Source organism: Macrobrachium rosenbergii, chromosome 29, assembly GCF_040412425.1.
Source record: "Macrobrachium rosenbergii isolate ZJJX-2024 chromosome 29, ASM4041242v1, whole genome shotgun sequence".
NCBI classification, from domain to species: Eukaryota; Metazoa; Arthropoda; class Malacostraca; order Decapoda; family Palaemonidae; genus Macrobrachium; species Macrobrachium rosenbergii.
In genome coordinates, this window is record NC_089769.1 from 5,717,751 (window position 1) to 5,743,676 (window position 25,926).

A 25,926-nucleotide genomic window follows, 5' to 3' on the forward strand; every position below is an offset into this window, starting at 1 on the left:
CTCTGAAGAAGATTGATCATCGTTGTTCTTTTCTTGAACTACTGAAGTTGGCACTGTTCTCCTCTGTCTTCTTGCACCCTTGATCAAAGCAAGACACCTTTAGTATCCATTTACATTTGGAGGCATGCGCCTTTTGATGTTCTACATGTTTCGAAGGTGATCAGTGAGACTGATCATTCCACTTCTATGGTCCTGTGATTCCAGTGACAGTATGACATCTATGTTGCTTCCTCAAAGACTAGACTTTCAGTCCAATGCCAATGACTTGTTTGTTAGCTTCGAGTTGGCTGAGAAACGGTGCCCAAATTTTTATTTCTCTGACTAGTGAGATGATCAAACGAGTGCACCCCACAACCTCCTGGTGGACATCAGTACATTTTGGGTCTTTTGAGTCCAAGGGCATTGGTTTATCCTGTTGGTTGAGTACTAGGATGGAAAGTAATTGTGCAGGTCACATTCATCTCCTTTTACCTTGGGATATCGCCCATAGGTCCTCGGACACCTTTTCCTTAGGTCCTATGGTGGATGTAGTTCACCCAGCTCTTGAGGGACAGGTTGCATCTTGCCAAAGATGTGCGGCTGCCAGGAGAAGGTGTGTATGGGATGCCTCCTCCCTTTCTCCTGTCTCCCTTCTTCTTCCAGTGGGCAGAGGAACAGTGAATGAGCCGTCACGTGCTGGAAGGGCATGCATGCAGGTGATCTAGATGACTGAGTATCCTATCTATAATCTAGCTCCATTTGGATTAGTAGATGCAAATCCTTCTTCTCTCTAGCAAGGGGAGAGAGGGACTGACTATGAACAAACAATTGGTTATTCTTAGCTTTATAGTCTCCGACACTGTGGGTTCATCCAAACCTTTTCGAATCAACGATATTACATTCCATTAATTTGAAGTGCCCGGAAGTCTGGCACCTGAACATCTCTCTTGTTCAATAGATCACAGGTACGGTCTCCTTCCTTTGCTCTTTCACGACCAGGAAGAGAGTACTACCCAGGTGAACCAAACTACCAGTCAGTTCAAAGATTTACTCAGAATCCTCCCTCCAAAAGTAAGTCTCCCGTATGTAAAGACCGAGGGTTTTTATTTGTTTAGGAACAAATGACAAGTTGTTTAAGTAATTTGTATTTTTCCTAACATACAAACCTGAGGTCTTTATGTAAAGGGCCCACCTCTTACCACCTGTCATTCTCTTACCGGGGCCAGAAGGTAAACTGCGTAGAATTGAATGCACACCGACTTGGTGGGTGGTGCTTCCGTCCCTACCATCAGTAGCTATTGCCATTAACCACCTTGCAAAAGTTTAACAGCCAGTTTTCCAGCTTGCTGAAAGTTAATCCCATATGTAAAGACCTCAGGTTTGTATGTTAGGAAAAAACAAATTACTTAAAAAATGTGCCATTTTGGCTCTGTAGGCATGTCATGTTGTCGGTGCACCTCACCTGATGCACTGTAGGCACTACTAAAGGGTGTATGTCATGTCCCTTCAGCACCTAAATGTATTCACTTTTTACATGCTTTTATTTAACTTGACTTGGGCGTCTGTTTGGGTCAAAACTTGTAACTCAATTTTCAACCTGTTCCCTTCATATGAAAGACTTGAAATTTTGCATGGTTACTAAGTCCCAGTGGCAATACAACCTTACGTGATCAGTAGGTCATCAGTGACCTCTAGTGACCCTACTGTGACCTCTCCCAGTACCTCAAGATTTGTATGAAAATCCCCCTTGATGTGGGACCACCTTGATGAGGTGAGGGGGCTCTTGAACCCCAGGAATTTGTTCCCCAGGTTGGAGTCCAAGAGTCCCATATACCATTATGTATTTCTTTGGATTGATTTTTGTGGAATTTTCCACTTTTGCTAAAATTTATTGGACCTGATAAATAGGAAAAGGTATCATACCCTTGAATGGGTTTATATCCAAAGCTAAATAGTGGGAACTGTGGTAGGACCATCAACTACCCGATAATGTTCGGACCTGAGAGATACCAGATTGATATCTCAAAGGCGGAACTATTCTTTAGGGCTGGACCACGGATTCCAGGTGGGTCTGGTTCTGAGGATAGGACTCGATATTCTATCCGGTTTGCCTATAACATGATTAGGGTATTCTTGTAATACCCTCAGTCCTAACAAACGTGGTTTACACTTGGGCCACTCTAATCATGTTGTGCCATCCCTGTGGGTAGGGTAGGGATGCGGACATTTGAAAACAGTTCTCACTTGTACCATTGGTGGAAGAATAAACTCCATGCAAGGCTGATGATATCTTTTAAATGGTTATTTTATTTTTATTTATACTTTAATATTTATGAATAGTAGTTGTAAGGATTCAAGTACTCCTGGGCTCTTTGGTGGTACCATTCCGGCACAGTTGACAGCAAACAGAGCAGATCTGGCATGAAATGGACAATTCTGAATAATCCAAATAATCAAAATCAGATATTAAAACTTTAATGCTGTATAAAACACCCAAAAAGACTAAATATCATGACCCAACCTTGACTCACTTCACACCCTCTTTGGGAGTGGAAATTGGTCAAGGTTTCTAACCGTGGAAACAGAACAAATTTCAGCCTTAAAGTTGGAAAACTACTTATTAAAAAGACATCCAACAACACAAATGTCATTCAGACAAATAAAAGAAAGGACATGGCTTATAGAAGCCACAACAGAAACCAATCTGAAGACTGTTTGTCCATAAGAAGTATCAGTAATGTAAGTGTAATTATAAAAAAACATGACACTATGAACAGCATTCAGGGTACTATTGTACTTCCTGAAAATGATAAAATCGAGAAGAATATACTATTGGACTCTCTTAAATGACATATCCCAAAGTCTAAGATTCATTTGAAGCATTAATGCAAAGAGCATAAGAAAGTGCTACTACAGAAGAGGAAAGTTGTGATGGACCAGAAATTAAGGATAAAAAGAGACTGTTGGAGAGAACACCACCCAAAATGAAGACACCAACTATTAACAGAGAAACTTTGTGTAAACCAAAGACAAAGGATATGAAGAAAGAACAAAAACAAAATAAGCTAAAAATATACCTCTGTCTCCTAAAATGATAGTAAAACCCATGGAAGCATATGTCCAAAACACTGAGGAACTTGGAGAGAACCATTCCGAAGATAACAATGATTATGTCAAGGGCGACGAGATTACTCCATCTCCAGTAATGGGTACAGGAACAAATGAAACAAGAAATATACATGATAACACATGTGGGTGTCATGATTGTTTCAGTTGAAAACAATAATAACGAAAACATAACAGAAGACGGTGTAACAAACATTGTAAGAAATTTTATGAAATATAGAAATAAAAGAAACTACTGCTTTGAGCACCCATGAAAAAGGTTGCTTGTCCATTGCACACTTTATATATTATAAAGAAAAACAAATAAATTTTGTGAGTAAATTATTAGATAAAATCCAAATTGATAATACAAAACAAGAAAGTAAAACTCAACCACTATATAACATAATATTTTCAATAATTATATTATACAGTGGAATGTAAATGGCCTGCAGACCAGATTACACCTAGAAGTACAACAATTACTAAAGAATATGAACCAATGATATTATGTTTACAACATATCAACAAACAATATCAACAATAGCTAAATGTACCTTAGCATCTACATCACGAGAGGAAGATGGAAATTTAAGTACGGACATATATGTACATAATAAATATTTTGCAACAAAATACCTGCAAACATTACTGGTTTGCAAATATCAAGTATTAAAATCCAAATAAAAAACAAGTCATGTAATTTGTAATTTATACAGCCAACCTAATAAAAATAACGACATTGACAAACGTAAAGAATTACTTAACAATGCCAAGGAACTTGCATTAATAGTAGGTGATTTTGAATGCTCACAACTCAGTATGGGACTATAATTGTTCAAACTCAAATAGAGCAGGGAGTCAAGTAGAAGAATTTATGGACTCCAATGGCATGTGCTGTATAAATGATGACGAAGTCAGGCACATATTCAAAAACACATGGAACATTTTCCTCAGTAGACTTAGCTCTATGTACCTCAAATATAGTACAGTAGATTGGAATACAGTTGATGACTTGCACACCAGTGGTCATTTCCCAACATTAATTTCATTATTACAAAATGATCCTGCAAAACATGTCACTCACTATAACATTTATAAAGCAGATTGGGAGCAATATGAAATGCACACTAAGAATACCCCAACGTTTGGATATTTAAATGACCATAATGAAACTAATAAATTTCTTGTTGATTTCATTAAAAGTGCTGCTGATAAAGCAATACCAAAATCCAAACCTCATCCAACGAAACACAAAGTTCCATGGTGGTCTGATAAGCTAACAGAATTAATAAAAATAAAACACTCAGCAGGGAGACAACTAGATAATTTCAATAAAAAATTCAACATAATGAACAAAACATTACTGATATTAGAAGGGACTTTACAAAGACTATTGAAATAGGCAGGTATAAGTGTTTTTAAAGGGAGGTTTTTTGGTGTTTGAACTATCAGAATAGGCAGTTGTAAGCATTTTATAGTGGTGTCAAGTATTTGTGTATTTTAGCTATTTATTCGACTGTATACCTTTGGCAAAAGCTAGTCTAATCATTGAAACCTGGTAACAAGGTAGTTATCTAACACTAAGTAAGTGAGAGTATGGAGGCCTACCTGCACACTCAACTTTCTGTATTCACTCTTTTTAGGCCATACTGCTGTTTGAATCAGTACTGCAGCTGGACTGTATATTAAAGGTATCATTAAAGATTTTAGCGACTTGGTGTTTAGGATAACACACCCCTGCTGTGACCCCTGCCTCGGCTGATGAGATGGTACCTTGCCATTCCGTCCGTGATCAGTCCAAGGAGGGTATGAGAATCTCTTACAGGACTGGACAGTTTGTTGGCTGTACTTGCTGCGACCATCGACCCTTCTCTTGTTCCCACCTCTCTTGCTGTTCTGATAACTCTGAAGCATCATAACTGGTTGAAGGAGTTGCTTTAGATTGGGACTTTCTCTTGGGCCAAAGCGGGGGATCTGCCTACTTTAGATCTACTGAAATTTCCTGTGCCTCCCTGCCAGAAGGTTTAGGATGACCTCACATGGTGGTTGGACTATAGGAATCTCCATGTGGGAGTTCTGCTGAATTACGCCACCTCTGGAGATGTATCTGTTCATGGACACATAGAAGAAAAGGTGGGGCATACACCTAAATGGTCCAGAATTTCTGTTGGGTCAAGTCCCCATGTTGGAGTTAGTCCCTTGTAAGAATGAGGTGCTTCTTTGTTGGATTTTGATCCTGTTTGAGTTTGAACATTTCTGCAATGCAGATCTCAAAAGTTCCCTCTCATACCTCATCCACAGCATCCACAGATTACCTCTTGGGGTGGGGAAGCATAGAGACATATTACTGTATTCATCTGTGTGATGATGACAAGTGCAACTTATCTATCTTTATTGCCTGTACTTTAGATAGGAGAGCTCTCAACTTCCCCATAGTTGACATTTGACATGGTGAACATTACCTCGGGCACAAGATCCCATCAGCGTTTTGCTTCCATTGCTGGGCTGCATAGGAGGTTATGGAAGATTCAGCATCCCATGCTCATGCACAGCTGGGAAGCTATCATTTCCAGTGGCTTTGTACCGTCTCATTAGTCTCATGTTCTTGAGCTCTAAGAACAGTGCCAGTCAGCTGCATAAGACAATACCTCCCACCTGAGAAATGAGTTTTCTATGTAGGCTAGAAGACGAGGGTTTCTATTTTCAGGAACTCATGAATTATTTAGTGATCTTAGTTTGCCTGGGTATACAATCTGAAGTCTTTTATCATTATCCAACTTCAAACCAACCCTGAATAGTTCTTGGTACTGAAGGGAAAAGTGAGTTAAACTGTCGGTGAGCTGGGAATACCCTGTACCCCAGACTTACTTGACACAGGTTAACCACCATGATAAAAACCTTCAATGATTGTTTGTGTATGTAGAAAATCATACCTAATAATTTAACCAATAATTTTTAAAGTAAAATATCGCTATTACCACAAGCATAAGGAGTCACAATACAGTGGACCTCCGCCTATTCGCAGTTCCGGATTCGTGGCTTCACTATCCATGGATTTTTCTGTGGAACATATGTAAACATTATTCATGTTCACATATTCGCAGTATTTTTCGTAGAGAAATATTCACTAATTACTGTACTTTCATATCATTTTCATGACAAAATGCATTTTTTGTGATAAAACTCTTTAAATACTCAGGTATAAGCATTTTTAGAGGGATGTCAAGTATATGTGGATTTTAGCTGTTCGTGGGGGATTCTGTTACACACCCCCCCGCGAATACCTCGGGTCAACTTATGCTTTTAAGAGGAGTTAACACTTCTTGCAATTATCATCGTTAGTTAATTAAGGCGGCAGTAAAATAGATCAGACCAAGTGATTGAGTGATCATTGAGATGAATTTTGTAGTGTCATTTGAGGAAAGGAAATGTCATTACCTTTCAGACTTGTTGAGATCGAGCGTCAATTCAGCGACTTTGAGATTAATCTGGTCACGAAAGGTCAGGTGTAGAATTTTATCAGTAAAAAATGAAAACATTGATTTACCCAAATGAAAACATTGACATTCTGGTATGTGATATCAGTATGTATGTCCTCGCATTCATGTGGTCACTTACTACTTTCTTTAAGAGTCTGATTAAGTGAAGTGAAGATGCAGTGCATTACCACCCTAATACAGTACCATTCTTCTTGCAATTTAATACATTTTTATCTATTTATTAATTAATTTTTTCTTTTTTCTTTTTTAATAAGTGAGATCTCTTCTCTCTGCATTTCACTTTACCTCCTCTTCTTCCCAATTTTGGGAAGAAGTAGGAGGAGGTAAAGTTCTTTGGAAACTTGAATTTCAAGTCATTGGCCCCTATGGGCTTGTTCCGTATGAATAGGGTTCATCTTCTAAATAATAGTAATAATAATAATCATTCCTGCTGAAGTGAAGTAAATGCACATGAATTACAAACTTGAACACGTGAATGAAAAGTAGGAGGCTCAATTTGCATGAGTAAGCTTCTTCCAATTGAATGTGTTGCTTCTATAAGCATGAGATCATCCATCATCTGGTGGTTGCTTAAGGAAGGGATACTGACAGAGAGAACATTCATTCGAATCATCCAAATGAAATATGTATGAAATTCAATGCACTGGCTTAAGAATAACTTCATGTTATTTCATATATCTTTCTTTCCACCCTCTCCTATCAACTGCGAGGTTTTCCTCCTGTTACACCTTTCAGACCTTCTTACTGTCAATTTCCCCCTTTCAGCGCTGAATGACCTCATAGGTGCCAGCGCTTGGGCCTTTGGCCTAAATTCTATCTTCCATTCCATTAATTTTCCAAACCACTTTTTAAATAAAATACTCAAAATAACAATGAAATGGTTAACAACTGAATGAGACAAAAATATATGGAATTTTTAATTTTTCACAATGAAAACATTCATGTTATTGAATTCTGTCAGGTTAATTGCAAGGTATCCAAAGTCATTGATGAAGTAAGGTGAAGTTTTTCCCATCAAAAGCAAAGACGAGTATAACTGGCTTAATTATTTTAAGCCATTCACCACAAGAAACATGGTTTGAAGACAGATTTATTATATGCATATAAAAAGTCAGTCAAAAAAGGGGGGGCCCCCAATCACTTTACACAGTTGTATTTCCGTTTCACGAATGTACCTTGCGGATTATGAATTGAATTGAATATAGAATTTATGCCAAAGGCCAAGCCTTGGGACCTATGAGGTCATTCAGCACTGAAATGGAAATTGACAGTAAAAGGTCTTAAGGTGTAACAGGAGGAAAACCTCGCAGTTGCACTATGAATCAGTTGTTAGGAGAGTGTGGAAAGTAAGATGGAAGAAAGAGAATATGAAAGGAGGTACAGTAAAAGGAACGAAAGGGGTTGCAGCTAGGGGCCGAAGGCACGCTGCAAAGAACCTCAAGTAATGCCTACAGTGCACCACGTGAGGTGCACTGACGGCACCACTCCCGTACGGGCTCGCGGGTTAAGGATACCGGGATTAATACCATTTCCTACAATCTTGACCTGTTATAATCCTCAGTGGTAGTTTCTTGCTTTCTTTTTCTTATAAATGGCAGAGTTCAGAGTTCACGCTTCTTTTGAAAGTGGTAAGTTATTACCAGACATGAAGATACTGTACGTGAACAAAATTAAATCAGATTTAGATATTAAATCAATCCAGTTAACTCTCTCTTCCCTTTAAGGAATAACAATATTAGGTTATGTAACTCCATAATTTTGAGCATTGTTACTTCACATAATCTACATCATTTTCTTTATTTGCAGTGGTCGTTGGTCTATGTTTATTAATTACGATTTTTTTCTTCGGAGGAAAGGGCACCAGTGGATCAGAAAACTTTCATGGGGGCCCACCAACTTTCATACTATAAACACACACACACACACATATATATATATATATATATATATATATATATATATATATATATATATATATATATATATATATATATATATATATATATATGTATATATATATACACACACACACAGCAAACCCCTGTACTCATGGGGAATGCATACCGCACCCCCCGTGAATAGCTAAAATCCGCGAACACTTAAAACCCCTCTAAAAACACTTAGAACTGCCTATTTTGATAGTTTAAACACAAGAAAACCCCTCTAAAAATGCTTATACCCGAGTATTTTAATAGATTTATCACAAAAAGTGCATTTAGTCATGAAAATTATATAAAAATACAGTAATTAGTGAATATTTCTCAGCGAAAAATACTGCGAATGGGTGAATTTTCCGTGAATAATGGGTAGATACGCTCTACACAGAAATCCACGAATGGTGAGAACACGAATACAGAGGGGTTACTGTATATGTATATATATATATATATATATATATATATATATATATATATATATATATATATATATATACAGTAAACCCCCGAACTGACCCAAATTATAATTGTTTACCTCTTCACCATCTCCGTAGGGTAAATGCAGATTTGACAGCATGTGAGGGAAAAATATCAAATTGTCTTCAGTAACATTTTCATATGCTATTTCTAGCAATATTTGAGTTTAAAAAAATTGCCATCAATTATGATTACACATGGATCTCATATGAGGTGGTCTTTTAAAGAATCACAAGGAAGTCTGATTACTGATTTGCATAATGAGGAAAGCACGTTTGGGATTTGCTGCTTTTGACCAAGCACCCTACCCTCGACACACTGTGCTATAACTGTGAATGAAGAACGGGTCAGGTTAACGATAAAAATAATTCTCTCTCACTCTCTCCACAAAAGATTAGGAAGAGATACAACTATATGCTGGCTTGGGGAAGAAAACAAAAGAGATAACAAACTATGTAAGAATAAATAAAGTGCAGCAAAGAAAAAATAGGGTTAGATGAATAACTATGAATAAATAACAACAGAGAAAAACCAACAATATGGAAGAGAGTATATTTTAGGACTAAGGTAAGTCTCCTAACCGAAAGTTATTAAGCAGATATACACGCACACTTCGCGTGTGTGTTCATAATGTTTCAACAGTGCATTGTACAAGTAAGCATATCTTTGAAGACAAATAAAATATACAGGCTTTGTTGTTGTCAGTCGCAGCGTGGACTGTGGAAGGTGTGACCAGCCTGTGAACAGAAATGGATTAAAATTTCTTGGGAGATTAGAGAGATGAACTTTGTTTTGAAGTGAATTCGAGACAGTAATCCTTGGCAGATGGTAGAACTGGTTACTCTGGTTAATATACTCTGACAAATGATAGAGCTGGTTAATGTACTCTGATAAATGATAGAGCTGGTTAATATACTCTGGCAAATGATAGAGCTGGTTAATATACTCTGGCAAATGATAGAGCTTTAATATACTCTGGCAAATGAAAGAGCTGGTTAATATACTCTGGCAAATGATAGAGCTGGTTAATGTACTCTGGCAAATGATAGAGCTGGTTAATGTACTCTGGCAAATGATAGAGCTGGTTAATATACTCTGGCAAATGATAGAGCTGGTTATCATACTCTGGCAAATGATAGAGCTGGTTATTATACTCTGGCAAATGACAGAGCTGATTCATTTTCTTCGGCAAGTGAAAGAGCTGGTTAATATATTCTGTGGCAGATGATACAGGTGGTTGATATTCTTCGGCAGATGATAGAACTGGTTAATCTTCTCTGGAAAATTATAGCGCTGGATAATAATCTTCGGCAAATGACAGTCTGGTTAATATCCCTCAGCAAATAATAGGACTGGCTGGTAGCTTCCGAATTGAGTGTCTGTTCTCTCTCTCTCTCTCTCTCTCTCTCTCTCTCTCTCTCTCTCTCTCTCTCATTGTATTTAAAAGCGTTACCCGATCTGTAAAAGACTGTTACTTGATCCTGAAACTACACTGTATCTCTGTACAGTGGTTTGGTGTCATTTCAGTGTTTATACAATTTGTTAGTTTCTTTGAGCTTAGTAGAGAGTGTTAGGTGCCGATTTCACTTCACATTGAACGTTACCCCATCGCCTGACCTTGATCGTTAAGAATAGAACTTTCGTTGGGGTAGAAAGCGTTTCTAATTGATGTGTCTTGGTCGGCCTGGCCTTTCATTGTTCAAAGAATAGGACTGTCGGATTTTATTTTAGCGGTAACGAGTTGAAGGAGGATTTAAGTGATTAAACTCTTGTGTTTGGTTGTGTTTTTTTTTTCTCTACCACTACAAGGCTTTGTATAATAGTTCCCCCCCCCTGCCTTTGTGTTCTCTGATTATAATTATCATCTACTTCTCTATTGCCAAATGTTGGTCTGTCAAATTGCCTGTCAAGGGTAGCAGTTTGACAATTTGACAGTCACGTTTGCACCCAAAAATAGTCTACAGAGAGAGAGAGAGAGAGAGAGAGAGAGAGAGAGAGAGAGAGAGAGAGAGAGAGAGAGAGAGAGAGAGACTAAGAATAACATATTCAGTCCACCTGCACTTTGATATGTGAATAATAAAACATGGCAAATGGAGTTTGTGAATATTATATTAAATATATTTTTCCTTGGCTCGTAATATTTAGTTCATAACATCCAGATGTGCCACTTTCAAATGTATGAAGTTTTCCACTGATTTCGAAACGTGAAAAACCTCAAGTTACAGAACACGGTGCTGGCACGGAAGCCACGCCCCTTCCTCCTTGACCCCCGTCGTCACACGTGAACTTTCAGGGATCAGTACCTCCCCCCCCACACCAGGGAGGTTAAATATCTAACCCCCTTGGAACACACCTTCCCCCTCCCAACCTTCACGCCCTGCTTGAGCTTTTCCTACTGGTTATTGCTTGTTTCAAAGGTCATCTCTCAGGCATAGAGCAAGTAGAATGGTTTGAGTTTTCTTTTATTGTGACGCTTTGTCTGTCCGCCCTCAGATCTTGAAAACTACTGAGGCTAGAGGGCTGCAAATTGGTATGTTGATCAACCACCCTCCAGTCACCAAAAATACCAATTTGCAGCCCTCTAGCCTCAGTAGTTTTTATTTTATCTAAGGTTAAATTTAGTGATAATCGTATTTCTGGCACCACTATAGGTACCAACAACATAGGCCACCATCGGACCGTGGCTGAGTTTCATGGGCCGCGGCTGAAAGTTCCATACAGCATTATGCGCTGTACAGAAGACTCGATTGCTTCGGCGCGTTTTTTATTTTTTTTTTCACACTAACCTTTCATAGCCACGGTCTGAGTCGTGAGGTTGCATGACTGGTGCATTTGCAGGTCGTTTAGTGATGGGGTTTTAATAGCCGTGCACACGTCCATTGTTAGTGGTTCATAAAACAAAAATAGTTTTATGTTTTTTTTAACCTCTGGTACGACAGCCTCCTCATTTTCAGAATACAGAGCTGTGATCTCAGTAACCGTTTTCACCAAGACGCAATATCCTCTCCTTTTGGGAAACTTGATAATGAATGACAAATTATGTCATTATTTTACTCCCATTATTGGCTTCCAGTGTTGATGCTTAGCTTTGCTTTGATGTGTTTATCATCCCATCACGAATGCTAGTTTGATTTTCTATCTGTCATTTCAAGTTGATCTTAAAATAGGTCTTTCTGTAACCTACAATAATTCAACTTTTAAATTTTATCTTATATATAAAGGAACTTTGTTGTTCAGTACGAGTTCTGTGAATGCTTTTTCTTCTCTCTTTACTGCCATGCTTTGCAATTTTGCTCATTTGCCGTATTGACGTATTATTTCTAAAACTTTCACTAAGCAGCAGAGTCCCATTTGGTTCCATTTCACCTGTTTGATAACATAGGTGAAAAGTCAGGAGAGATTGGGAAGGAATCGCAAGCTATTGTGACATTGTACTTTGACCTTTCAAGCAACATAAGCTTTGCCTCGGCCGTACCCGGGTCACTAAACTTGTGGTTGCTGGAGTGCCCTGTAAATTATTAGTGCCACTTAGCTTGACAAGAAATCTGTTTGTTTATAATTCTTCTGCGAAGCGTTTTGCGGAGGAGAAGAGACCTACGACAGACTTGGTACATTCTCTTTGCTTAAACGTTATTTACAGCTTCGCAAAACCTTTTCTGGTGAAACCTCCTGAAAGACATGGAGTTGAAATCTTGCACGGGGCTTTGACCTCTGCAATCTGCAAGATCTTACACTCGATATCTCTTGCAGGCAGCTGCGAACATTCAACTCCCCTCTCCAGCTTTCCTCCCTGTGTTGCGTCACAGATGTACGAATACTCTCTCTCTCTCTCTCTCTCTCTCTCTCTCTCTCTCTCTCTCTCTCTCTCTCTCTCTCTCTCTCTCTCTCTCTCCCCACCCCTTCCCCAACGCTACCCCTACAATCTCCACCACCATACCCATCCACTTGACGTTCCGTAACCATCAGAGGCTTGATTTACGAGTGGGCATATTATCTTGCCAGAAGTTGATCTGCAGATCTCGGGGTCCACTTTAATAGCAGTGCGGTGGTACTGGGATGCAGTCATTTTATCATTAGTAGTCACTGAGGTCTGGATCAAATGAGACTGTTGCGTGGAGAAAGTAATTACAGCCGTCTCATTGCGTCAATTTCAGCCATGGAGGTCTTGATTAAGAAGAAGAAAAAATGCGTCAAGAAAGTGAATGTATCTTGCTTGCTTGCTTGCGTTGCGTCGTATTGACAGGACCAACGACTTAAAGATAATTAAGACTCATTCAGGTTATAGGAGCTACGAGTTTTATAAGCCTAGCCTTTCTATATTTCTATATCCTATACTTTTACTCATTTAGTAGCTACGAGTATTAATCCTTAACATAAAACCAGGACCCACTTGTGGGGTCTGCCCCCACATTCTCAGCACTTCTGCATCCTACTCGGATACTTTTACGCCCATGTCTCTCTCCCACATTGCTGGGGAACTAGTGCTAGTCTGTACCCATTTAGCCAGCTTTTAATTCTCTGTGAATGTGGTTGTGACACAATCTATTGAAAAGACTTTCGCCGTTTTGTTGGCTGCAGCACTTTTGGCAAAGATGTCACGAATCATTAGGTGACGCAAGAGGAATATGAAACGTCTTACTTTTACTGATAATTGTGTAATGTACATCTTGACTGTTAAGATTTCCAAACAACTTTAGCATAATAAACACTCGATTCACAGCAGTGCCGTCAGTGCAACTCATGCGGTGCACTGTAGGCACTGCTTAAGGTTCTTTGCAGCGTGCCTTCAGCCCCAAGCTGCTACCCCTCATTCCTTTTACTGTACCTCCGTCAGTATTCTCATTCTTCCAGCTTACTTTCCACCCTCTCCTAACTGCGTGGTTTTCCTCCTGTTACACTCTTAAAACCTTTCTACTCTCAATTTCCCTTTCAGCTCTGAATGGCCTCTTAGGTCCCATCGCTTGGCCTGTGTCCTAAATTCTGTAGTCTGTACTATTCTATTTCTATTGGCCATTCATCACTTAACACATGAAAAAGATCCCTTCCTGATTTCACATTAGTAGAAATGTTCATTTATAGTCACTATGACAGTTGGGTAAAAATGTTCACTTACAGTCACCTGAGGTAGTTGATCTTTGTAGAAAGTATTTCGATTTGAAGGCCAGCATTGTCAGAGGGAATTAATGGGGCGTGGGTCGTATGGGTAGCCCATTACATAATGGGGAAATGGCCCGTGGAAAGAAGTGACGCCTGATAGAGCATGACTCTCCCACGGTTCTAAATTCACTCAGGTGTGAGGGGTCATATCCTAGGTCGATTATCGGTGCTCAGTCCCGTGGCTGGGTAGTGTCGTCAGTGCACCTCACGCGGTGCACTGTAGGCATTACTTGAGGTCCTTTGCAGCGTCCCTTCGGCCCCTTGCTGCAATCCCTTTCATTCCTTTTACTGTACCTCCGTTCATATTCTCTTTCTTCCATCTGCTTTGAGGTTTTCCTCCTGTTACACCTTTCAAACCTTTTCACTGTCAGTTTCATTTTCAACGCCGAATGACCTCGTAGGTCCCAGCGCTTGGCCGTTGGCCTAAATCCTACATTCAGTTGTATTCTAGAGGTCCTTAGTTGAAGACGCGAATAAAGACTTTCTTTTATCCTGGTTGAACTGTCGTCATAACATCAGAGACTTCGGGAATGCTGAAAGTGATCCTGAAATATCCTTTCCTCAGGAGCTTCTTGCATAGGTTAAACTGCTTATTATTATGAAAAATAAATAATCACATATAAGACTGTATAAGAATATATATATAAGAATATATCAGTCACCATAATGTGGCAATTTCTGCTTAGCCTAATTGTACATTTTTTTAAGAAATCGCCTGATGTTAGATGTTCTTCGATAAGAAGAAATATATATTGTCATATAAAATGAAATAAAAAAATCACCGTTGGGCTTTATATGTGAATGCAAGCTGTTCGAAGGACTTAATTATCCAGCTATTCTAAATTGCATAAACTTTGCAAATAACGAATCAGCAGTTATTAAGAAAGTTGGGAACTATTGAAATTCAACTTAGAAAGCCCACATCTGTTTTGAAGTAATTTCGTAGATGCATTTGTTGGTGTTTGATAATCACACTCTCTCTCTCTCTCTCTCTCTCTCTCTCTCTCTCTCTCTCTCTCTCTCTCTCTCTCTCTCTCTCTCTCTCTCTCCGACCGTATTTTTTCCTATTGGTAAATGTTGCTGAAAGTATGCATTGATTTCGTCACACAAGCAACTTATGTTTCGTGGTGAAGAGGTATTTGCTATAGTGAAATTCTCTCTCTCTCTCTCTCTCTCTCTCTCTCTCTCTCTCTCTCTCTCTCTCTCTCTCTCTCTCTCTCTCTCTCTCATTCATGGACAGCATAAACAAGAAATTATATTTTAGTATTTTAATTGCCATCTTTTTCCTTGGTGTATCAGCTTAACAGAAGAGACCAGAAACTATAAAGACTTTTAAAAATGGCGATTACACTTTACATAAATAATAACAAAATTTTTTCTTTTTTTCGTATTGTAGCAATAACCTCCGCAACCTCCGCTTTGGGGTTTTAAACCACCGACCAGTGTTTGATGCAGAGGTCACAAAGAATCGTAGTGGGTACCATAGCACCCCTACCAGTGGTGTCACCGCCCCCTCCCCACCATCATCTGTTGGGGAAATCATCTGGTATGGTGGGGAAATAAGTGAAACTAATTAATGATGCAGTGACACCCACTACGAACCCAAGTGATTTCTGTAGTATGTCATTTCCGTTCGGTTTGTTTCTTCTGTAGTTAAGTAGAAAAACGGCGAGGTTATTGTTAATATCTGTATTCAGGCGACATTGCCTGCTTGTAATTTATAACAACCAATTATGTTTTTTTTTCATTGGTTTATGTGTCTGTCTCTGAATACAATATACAAATCTCAGTATCAAATTTTTGTGAAATTTCAAGCGGATACTGGTCACGGTTTGAGGCCCAGTCTCTGAGTTTTGTGAAAATTCACTTGGCCTGTACTTTACTGTAATTTGTTCTTTGTTGGAGATACAATTGCATTTTGGAGACATGTATGTAATATTCATAATACGAAAGTGCTGATAACGCCCAATTTTTCTTCGTCTTCTTCTCAGTACATATTGGAAATAGCCTTGTGCAGAGACATCGTGCAGAGATCCTTGATAATTTTCAGTCCAGAGACTGCGTCCACGTGCAGAGATCCTTGATAGTTTTAAGTCCAGAGACTGCGTCCAGCTAATTTGGAAGGCCAGTGTGACAAATAATTAAGCGTGAGTACAAAGCTGTTTCAAATGTATAGCTACAAGCACAGGAACATCGTTCATTTCTTCCGTACGTTGCTTTGTACATGACTCACGCAGTAAGGCTGTACTGTACAAGTAGTTTCGTCAGACGCAGCGTTTGAACCAAATTTTGACAACGCTCTGAAATATGGTATATTGACTGCACTTTAGTTTGTACTCTTGCAGTAACATAGATATTCTCTTTGATATTTCCTTGAATTGTAATGAAGTTCGATGATTTGACTGACTTTTTTGGGATTGTGTGAAGTCCTCTGTAACTCTGTAGGTGTTCTAACAAAGACCCCAAGTTCGTAGACGTATGTTTTGTAGTGTGGCTTAGTTTGAGGTAATTTTAGAGAACGGGTAGCGTAAAATTCTCACACGGGGCTCAAAGTGACCTACAAATTATTTGTAGGTTTTCGATTTCAAGGTAAATAAAGACAAAAATATACCTATCTTATCAGTTCGTCCCTTTATTAGAAGAATACTGTAAATGTTAGAGGCTATATAATACACTTGTACGTCGGGTTTTGTCTCTTCCATAGCAGTTAAACGTATTAAATACGGCTTGTCATTTTCGAAGCAAGTATTCTGAAATTAGGTTTTTTAAATAAGATCATTTGTATGCCCGTCACATTTGGTCCGTTCTCATATGTGGGCCACAGGGTCCATTTTTATGGTCGTTTTACTTTAATCTGGTAAGAGGAATCCATTTGTTCTCTCTCTCTCTCTCTCTCTCTCTCTCTCTCTCTCTCTCTCTCTCATGATCAGTTTTCGTTATCCTGTTACTTTAATTTGGTATGAAGAATCCATTTGTACACACACTCTCTCTCTCTCTCTCTCTCTCTCTCTCTCTCTCTCTCTCTCTCTCTCTCTCTCTCTCTCTCTCTCTCTCTTTCTCTCTCTCTTTCCCCTGACGAAACTTTGCATTGTCCAAAAAATTCCCTCAGGAAAGGTTTTACCGTTAGTTCACGTATCTTGATCTTGCACAGTTCTCTCTCTCTCTCTCTCTCTCTCTCTCTCTCTCTCTCTCTCGTCTGTGAAGAACCAGTTTTTCATAATTACTTCTTATGTGTCTTTCTGCGTCACACCCTTCCTGTTCCATCTCTTAATCTCTCGTTCCATCTCCTATCTCGCGTACCTTTCCGCAACCTCTCTGTTATCCACTTTCCCCCCCCCTGCATTGCGTTTGTGCGTGTTTGTGCCCCATAAAGTTCCGTGTTTACATACCGACTGAGAAGCCACCCTCATTCCGACCTGATAAATTCACGTCAACTGTCTCAAATTGTTGCCATTACTGAGAGTCACGTCATTTGATCGATAAACTGAAGTTTTTCATCCACAAGTTTATTTACCGAGATTTTAAATTGACATAGTAATCTATGCATATTTATCCCCTTTGAAAAGAAAGTTATAAATTATAGGCAGTCAGTGGCTTATTATAGGCAGTTAATGGCTTGGGAATTTTATGTATATTTTTTCTTATCTCGTATGAGAGTAAAATTATAAATTATATATACAGTTTGTCACGAACGTTTTCTCGTCAGTAGACAGTAACTAACAAATGTTTAGTTGTGAGTGTAAGCTAGAGTAGATTGTAAACTTACCATCGATTTGCATTCAGGATTTTTAATGACTAATAATGGTAGACGTAATACCCCGTAGAGCGGGTGGGTGTAACGCCGTCAGTACACCTCACGCGGTGCACCGTAGGCATTACTTGAAGGTTCGTTGCGGCGTCCCTTCGGCACCTAGCTGCAACCTCTTTCATTCCTTTTACTGTACCTCCCTTCATATTCTTTCTTCCACCTGACTTTCCACCCTCTTTAACAATTTTTCCACATTGCAGCTGCGAGGTTTCCCTCCTGTTACGCCTTTCAAACCTTCTCTATCCATTTCCCTTTCAGCGCTGAATGACCTCACAGGTCCCAGCGCTTAGCCGTTGGCCTAAATTCTGTAATCCAGTCTATAATCCGATAGATGTAATGTTATTTAGTTTTTATGTCCGTAGAAATAAGGTAGCTGGGAAGGAAGTGTCTATTTGAAAGTGAGAAATATTAATTTACTTGTTTACTTTGTATATTTGAATTGCCTTATGTATACACATGGAGTATTTTTTATTTAAATAGCCATATTTACTTATCTAGAGTATTTTTTATACTTACATAGTCTTAGCGCTGTGTCTGTTATGTATATTATATCCAGTCTTTTTAGACTTAAATATCTTTTTATATATATTTATTTATGGTCTTTTTGTATATTTAAACAGCCTTATTTATATATCTGATCTTTTTTTACTTTTAGTTTTCTGAAAAGAAAACTATTGTGCCGGCGTTGTCTGTCCGTCCGCACTTTGTTCTGTCAGCCCTCAGATCTTAAAATCTACAGAGGCTAGAGGGCTGCAAATTTGTATATCGATCTTCCACACTCCAATTATCAAACATATTAAATTGCAGCCCTCTAGCCTCAGTAATTTTTATTTTATTTAAGGTTAAAGTTTGCCATAATGGTGCGTCTGACAACGGTACAGGCCATGCCACCACCGGGCCGTGGTTAAAGTTTCATGGGCCGCGGCTCACACAGCATTATACCGAGACCACCCGAAAAATAGATCTATTTTCGGTGGCCTTGATTATACGATGTACAGAAAACTCGATTGCTCCGAAGACACTTTGGCGCATTTTTTACTTAAAATATTTAAGTAGACATATATATATATCTAGAGTCTACTGAAGACAAACGTAGGAACCTGGTTTCTATAACACGTTGAAAGGCGACTGGCAGAGGAACTGCGACAATTTATAACATTGTGAATTTAAAATACTTTTATTCTGTTTCTTCTTATTTAATAGAAGTCTAATAAATTTTGGTCGAATAATTTAAGATGTGTGTCAGCCCGGGTGCGGGGGCGGACGGGGCCGGGGTCCAAATAAAGGATAAAGACATTTACTCATGAGATAAAGGTCTCTGAGAATAACTTAAATTACTTTTCTTAATTTAAGGGATCCCCGTAGGGGGGGTAGCGCCGTCAGTGCACCTGACGCGGCGCACTGTAGGCATTAATAGAGGCTCTTTGCAGCGTGCCTTCGGCCCCTATCTGCAACCCTTTCATTCCTTTTACTGTACCTCCGTTCATATTCTCTTTCTTCCATCTTACTTTCCACCCTCTCCTAACAATTGTTTCAGTGCAACTGCGAGGCTTTCCTCCTGTTAAACCTTTTAAATCTTTTTACTTCAGTTTCCCTTTCAATGACCTCAGGGGCCTCAGGGGTTGGCATTCGGCTTATATTTTATATTTCATGCCGTTACGATTATCAACACTTGCATAACGGCATGAAATATAAAATCTGGGCCAAAGACCAACCCCTGAGACGTATGAGGTCATTGAAAGGGAAACTGAGTAAATAAATAAATTTAAAAGGTATATATATATATATATATATATATATATATATATATATATATATATATATATATATATATAGAGAGAGAGAGAGAGAGAGAGAGATATATATATAGATAGAGAGAGAGGGATATATATATATAGAGAGTGCCTATTATTCTAAGTATAAACTTGCATCATTTGAGGATTAATTTCACCAAGGGAATGACGTGAAGTTGCAAAGAACTGCTCTTTTTGGAAGCCAATTATGTATTTTACATTCCGGAGCATTACCCGTGTTTTGGGCGCTCGCATGTCGAAAAGGCAGGAACACTTTTTATTTCTTTTATTTATTTTTTTTTTATCTGGCCGTGTTCATCGTTGCGTCTCTGTGACTTCTTTTCGAGAAGACATGATTGTTGTTGTTTTTCCCAAAGTGAAAGTTCTTTTCTTTTCTTTTTTTTTTTTTTTAGATTTCGTGTTGGTTTCGCCCAAGGTTATTTTAACACTTTTATAGAGATTTTTAACCTGCAGTTTTATGTATCGACATAAACTCGAGTCATTGTTCTCGCTGGTGTAACTTTGTGTGTGAACATGTACTCATTGATGCCATATAATTTTCTGAAAAATCTGTTAAGTGTCTATAAGAAATTTAGACTCTCTCTCTCTCTCTCTCTCTCTCTCTCTCTCTCTCTCTCTCTCTCTCTCTCTCTCTCTCATTTCATTTATTCTTATAACCTTCTCTCTGTCAAGAGACATGTATGTTTCTTTAATAGATGAAATTCCGTAGGGGGCAGTGCCATCTGTGCACTTCACGTGGTGCACTGTAGGCATTACTTACTGTTCTTTGCAGCGTCCCCTCGGCCCCTAGCTGCAACCCCTTACATTCCTTTTACTGCACCTCCTTTCATATTCTCTTCTTTCCGTCTTGCTTTCCACCCTCTCCTAACAGTTGATTCATAGTGCAACTGCGAAGTGTTCCTCCTGTTACGCCTTTCAAACCTTTTAATCTCACTTTTCCTTTTAGCGCTGAATGATCTCATGGGTCCTGGCGATTGGCCCTTGGCCCAAATTCTATATTCCATTCCATTTCCATTCCGCCACTTAGTACGGAAGTTCATGCTGTTGTTTATCAGTAATTCATCGTGGCAGCTACTATCGTAGTATAATAATGATAGTATCCTAGTAGTAGTAGTATCAGGGGGGTGGTGGTGTTGTGGAAGCTCTCCTCAGTCCGAGTGAAATTGGAAGCTCGCTCGTATCATTTTACCATGCAAAGCTGACTTGACGCCACTTGTGATCACAGCTGCAAAGAGCCTCTCTCTCTCTCTCTCTCTCTCTCTCTCTCTCTCTCTCTCTCTCTCTCTCCTCCCTTGTAACGCAAGTGGAAATGGACAATTCTCGCTCATCTGGCATACTTGGGCCTTCCCCTTTCATTCATTTATGGTTTGTCCTGTCCGAGGTGTTGCTTCCTCCCCCTACCCCCTCACCTCTCCCCTCTCCCCTCTCCCCTCTCCCCTTAATGGGAACCCCACATGGTTTAAGGCCTTCGTCTGCCATGTGGAGTCTGAGTGACCCCTCAGAGTTTTTAAAAAGTTACCAATTTTAAGGACAATGGCCTTCCCTGACTTACATTGTCCTTCTTTGACTTTGTTAAAGTCCTTCTCTGACTTCATTTGTCCTTCTCCGACTTTGTTTGTCCTTCCTGACTTACTTTGTGCTTCCCTGACTTTGTTAGTCCTTCCCTGACTTTGTTAAAGTCCTTCTCTGACTTTGTTTGTCCTTCCCTGACTTTGTTTGTCCTTCTCTGACTTACTTTGTCCTTCCCTGACTTTATTTGTCCTTCCCTGACTTTGTTTGTCATTCCTTAACTTTGTCCTTCCCTGACTTTGTTTGTCCTTCCCTGACTTGTTTGTCCTTTCCTGACATTGTTTGTCTTTCCGTAACTTTGTCCTTCCCTGACTTTGTTTGTCCTTCCCTGACTTGCTTTGTCCTTTCCTGACATTGTATGTCTTTCCTTAACTTTGTCCTTCCCTGACTTTGTTTGTCCTTGGCCAGTGTAAAGGCACATGAGATATAAAGAAATAAAATTGTACAGCCTAGGAGATAAAGCAGGAAGCGTCATTGAGGTCATTTTGCACCTCCCCCTGCGTTTCGTGCTCCCGATAATATTTGTATATATTTCCAAAGTCTTGATATGAGTGACTGTTTCTCTGCCAGATGACGCAGTCTGTAGGAGGAGGGATACAGAGCCAAGCCGACAACAAGTTATTAAAATGCTGATTTTGTCCCAGAAACATAGACAAGAAGACGAAGTTTCAATAGACCGGTTTCTGAGGAGCACTCGTCGTTAGTTCGTGTTGGGTGTTTGCCCGATTTGTGAGGCGTTTGTTTATTTAATATAAATCATACATTTTTCAAGTTTATTTACTTCATATTTCATGGAGTATCTTGATGTATTTCGGTGTATTTTGTTCGGCATAAGTTTTTGCTGTTTAATTTTCAAGAATTTACATTGTTAAGTGTGGATAATTTTAACCGAGCAACGAGAGCTATTAATCTTAAAACTACTTTTAAAGATATTGCAAAAATTTTATAAGATTCTCTTTATTTTATAAGATTCTCTTTTCAGTAAATAAAAAAACATACAGAATGATACATGGTGGGTTTGTTCCATAGAATGTGACCTCAACAACACATACTCAGAATTTAAGTATTATAAATTTTTATAATATTTCAATGTTGCCAACCCCAAGGATTCCACAACCCTTACGGCAACTCCAGAAGACTTGCTTCGTTCTCAGAGCCCACCCGCATGACTCGTAACATTCTCAGCTAGCTTCACCCTAGTGACTCTGTGACTTTGTAGCCAACCCCAGTGACTTTTCAACCTTCAAGTTAACCCCAGTGACTTCCGAATTCGGAACTCGCTTCACAATCCTCACAAGACTTTGCAGTTGCAATTTGAACAAGGGTCTCGTTAAGGCCAATTACTCCACAGAGATCTTCTTAATCACAGTGACTTCACAGCTTTCAGCCTCATTGCAACGAGTTTGCAACGTTGCCCTCGTTCCCCAAGGACTCCTCAGATCCCCCTGAGAATCATAAGTAAAAAGATACTGCATTATTAGCCTCACAATCCCGCAGGAACCCACAAAGATTTCACAAGACGAGAGACTAAAGAAGGAACGCTCCTTTTAAAAGTGAGAGGTTCTTTCAGGCGTCCCGTAGGCTCATTGCTGCAACCCCTTTCATTCCTTTCACTGTACCTCCGTTGATATTCTCTTTCTTCTATCTTACTCCCCACCTTCTCCTAACAATTGCCTCGTAGTACAACTGCGAGGTTTTCTTCCTGTTACAATTCTGTCAGTTTCCATTTCAGCGCTGAATGACCTTATGGGTCCCAGTGCTTGGCCTTTGGGGCCTAGATTTTACATATTCCATTCATTTCCAAAACAGCAAGAGTCAGTAGTTATTTCAACACCAAATGCTTATCTACTCCCTCCCTCCCTCCAAACAGTGAAGCAACCACACATTTGAAACCAACGCGAGTCGTTTTCTTGATGCCGTCTGGCATAACCTTTTTCTTCCGACACTCGCTAAATTATTTATGAGCGCAGGAAGAAGGTACAGAGTGGCCTTTGATTCTGTGAAACAACAGTCGCTCTATCTAATTCATTCTCAGCATTGATTGTCGCACCTCTGATTTCATCTTTGAGGTCTTTGAGAGTTTCTTGATTTCAGAGGCGAAATCGTTTTCAAATTTTTTGTTTTCGTTTAATTTTGTTATTATATGATGGCCATGTTTTGTGATCGTGGTCTTACTGTCGGCGCCTCTGTCATTTACAGTCGTCTACGTAAGACTTTATGAGCATTACCAAATGTTTCAGTCTCTCTCTCTCTCTCTCTCTCTCTCTCTCTCTCTCTCTCTCTCTCTCGTGCTAATATTAATGATAGCCGTGCGCAGATGTGGAAATGTCAGTTGGGTTTAGTCTCTCTCTCTCTCTCTCTCTCTCTCTCTCTCTCTCATTAACATCTTCAAAATAGGTTTAGATTGTGCATCATTGTTGTGTCATTGATCTGTGCAATTCCTGACTAATATAAAAATGTACTAACCACTAAAATGTTAGTTTGTGTGAGTGAGCTCGCGTATGCGCATGATATACCTCCCCAAACATTCCCCCCCCCCCAGCGATCTGTTCGATTCTGAATGCGATCGTATATATAAGTTCCCAAAGATCAAGGAACCTTGTCAAGTGTGATGATGATGGAAAGGTCATTGGGAACGGGAATTTAGACCTATACGAAGGTTTCGGAACTTGACAGCTGTTTATATGATTCTGATTTTGTAATGTAACTTCGTATTATTTTTGTATTGGATAGCCAGAGTTACGCTTCAATACGCTTTTTTTTACGAGTAAGAATCAGTTACTATCTGATGTACGAAAATAACTACTTCTGTTGTGAAATCTGACGGGTGTAAAACTCTCCCCGACTGCCTGAGAAGCGTCCTCCCCCAAGTGGCGAAAGTGGACTCGCCCCAGTGTGGGAAAGATATAAATACGAAGCTGCCTCAGCGCTCAGGTCTCAGTCGGCAAATCCTCTCTGTGACAATGGCTAACGTCAGGTTAGTGTCGTGCTCCCCCGAAACACGTGGACGAAACAATTTGGTATATGTGTGTTTGTGTGTCTGTTCGTGAGGAGACGTGGTGTTGCCACATAGCGGTGTATTACGGTGCGCTGGATAAGAAGAAAGTTCAGCGACGGACCGATTCAACCTTCAAAATTATGTCTCTGTTAATTGTTCATGCGTTTGTCGGTTATGTAGATCGCGGGGCCTTTGAAAAATCCGCCGAATTGTTGTTGTAGCTGGTGAGGTGTGGCAACTGTGACCAGGTTATAATGTCTTTTTACTTTTTTTTTTTTTTTTTTTACGTTCGTCGTTTTGCCCGCTTGGAACCGGTGCGATCCGCGAAACGGGGAGTTTCATAAATGAAACCCGTTTCTTTCGCTGGGCGTGGAGGTTCCGGCTTCTTTACAGCGTCCTCGTTACACGGTGGATGTTGGTAATCAGTGAAATTATATATATATATATATATATATATATATATATATATATATATATATATATATATATATATATATATTATTTCGATGGATTTTATAGCTTGTAAATAACGTTAGTTTCAAATGACATGTCGTGATATTTTTATTTTGTAATTGCTGATGAAAACTTGTGGTGAAACTCTCTCTCTCTCTCTCTCTCTCTCTCTCTCTCTCTCTCTCTCTCTCTCTCTCTCTCTCTCTCTCTCTCTCTGAATTATGCTCGTTAATTGTAGTTACTGGATTAATACTTTTTGTGTACCTGAGCCTTATATTGTACATATTGTCCTCAGTAGGCTCAATTTAAGAAATATGGGGAAGTAGATGATAAATGCTGGAGAGAGAGAGAGAGAGAGAGAGAGAGAGAGAGAGAGAGAAGAGAGAGAGAGAGAGAGGTGCTAAAATGTTCCCTCCCCTTTATTAACCGTCTGCCAGGTAGCAAGTATCTTTTGGGAGTATTCGGATGCTTCTATTTTTGCCTCTGCCGTTACGCCCACCATTGTGTCATTTATGGGGAACACAGAATATGTGTTGTCAGGAGGAATGATTGATGTCTTCATTTTGATGCTGGGGGTGATTACCACCCTCTCTTCTCCGGAGTATAGATCTCTGTGTTGGGAGGGGAGGAAGGGGTGGGGAGGGGGATGAAGGGTGGAGCAGGTTTGGGTGAGGGGAGGGGGGAGGGGGGATGGTGCCAGCGAGCAAGTCTCCTGAAAAATCCATGTTGTGTGTCTGTTGACCTAAGCAGACAGTTAGGTATACATGACTGTCAACTGTGATGTTTTAACAGCCAAGATCGAGTGAGACGGTCAGAGGTTTGGGTAACAGAAAGATCAGACCATTAAGGAACCACACACCGTGAAGAAAAAGGTCAGACACCTTGAGAAGCCACACTCAGGAACCACACCCACTCGATTTGGAGAACGAAGATCTCGGGGAACATGGTACTCGACTGCTTCCAAATGTCAGTGAGAGATTCTCGTCCATAATGCAACAAACCGGCCCAGCGAGATTGTGAGCTAAATGGGTTAGAATCAGTGATTTGGTGATGTTCCTACGTTTGTATATTGAATAAATCTCCTGTATTGTAAGTGAAGACTTGTGTATGCATGAGTTTGAAAAAT

General features: G+C 39.5%; 1 protein-coding gene across 4 annotated transcripts in view; it reads left to right on the forward strand.

Annotated features, from left to right (window-relative positions):
• LOC136854531 (uncharacterized) overlaps positions 1 to 25,926 on the forward strand; it is a 58,353-nt gene that overhangs the window by 6,565 nt on the left and 25,862 nt on the right. Inside the window, exon 2 of one of the 4 annotated variants that reach the window (XM_067130872.1) lies at positions 16,150 to 16,305. The exons of 1 other annotated variant lie outside the window; for it this stretch is intronic. Coding sequence is in view for 1 of the 3 variants with exons in the window: in XM_067130871.1 (XP_066986972.1) it covers positions 24,313 to 24,326 (14 nt within the window). In the remaining 2 variants the exon portion in view is untranslated. Of the gene's footprint in view, positions 1 to 16,149; positions 16,306 to 24,181; positions 24,327 to 25,455; positions 25,830 to 25,926 lie in introns of those variants that run through there. 2 more of the 4 variants (XM_067130871.1, XM_067130873.1) reach the window with 2 other exon arrangements.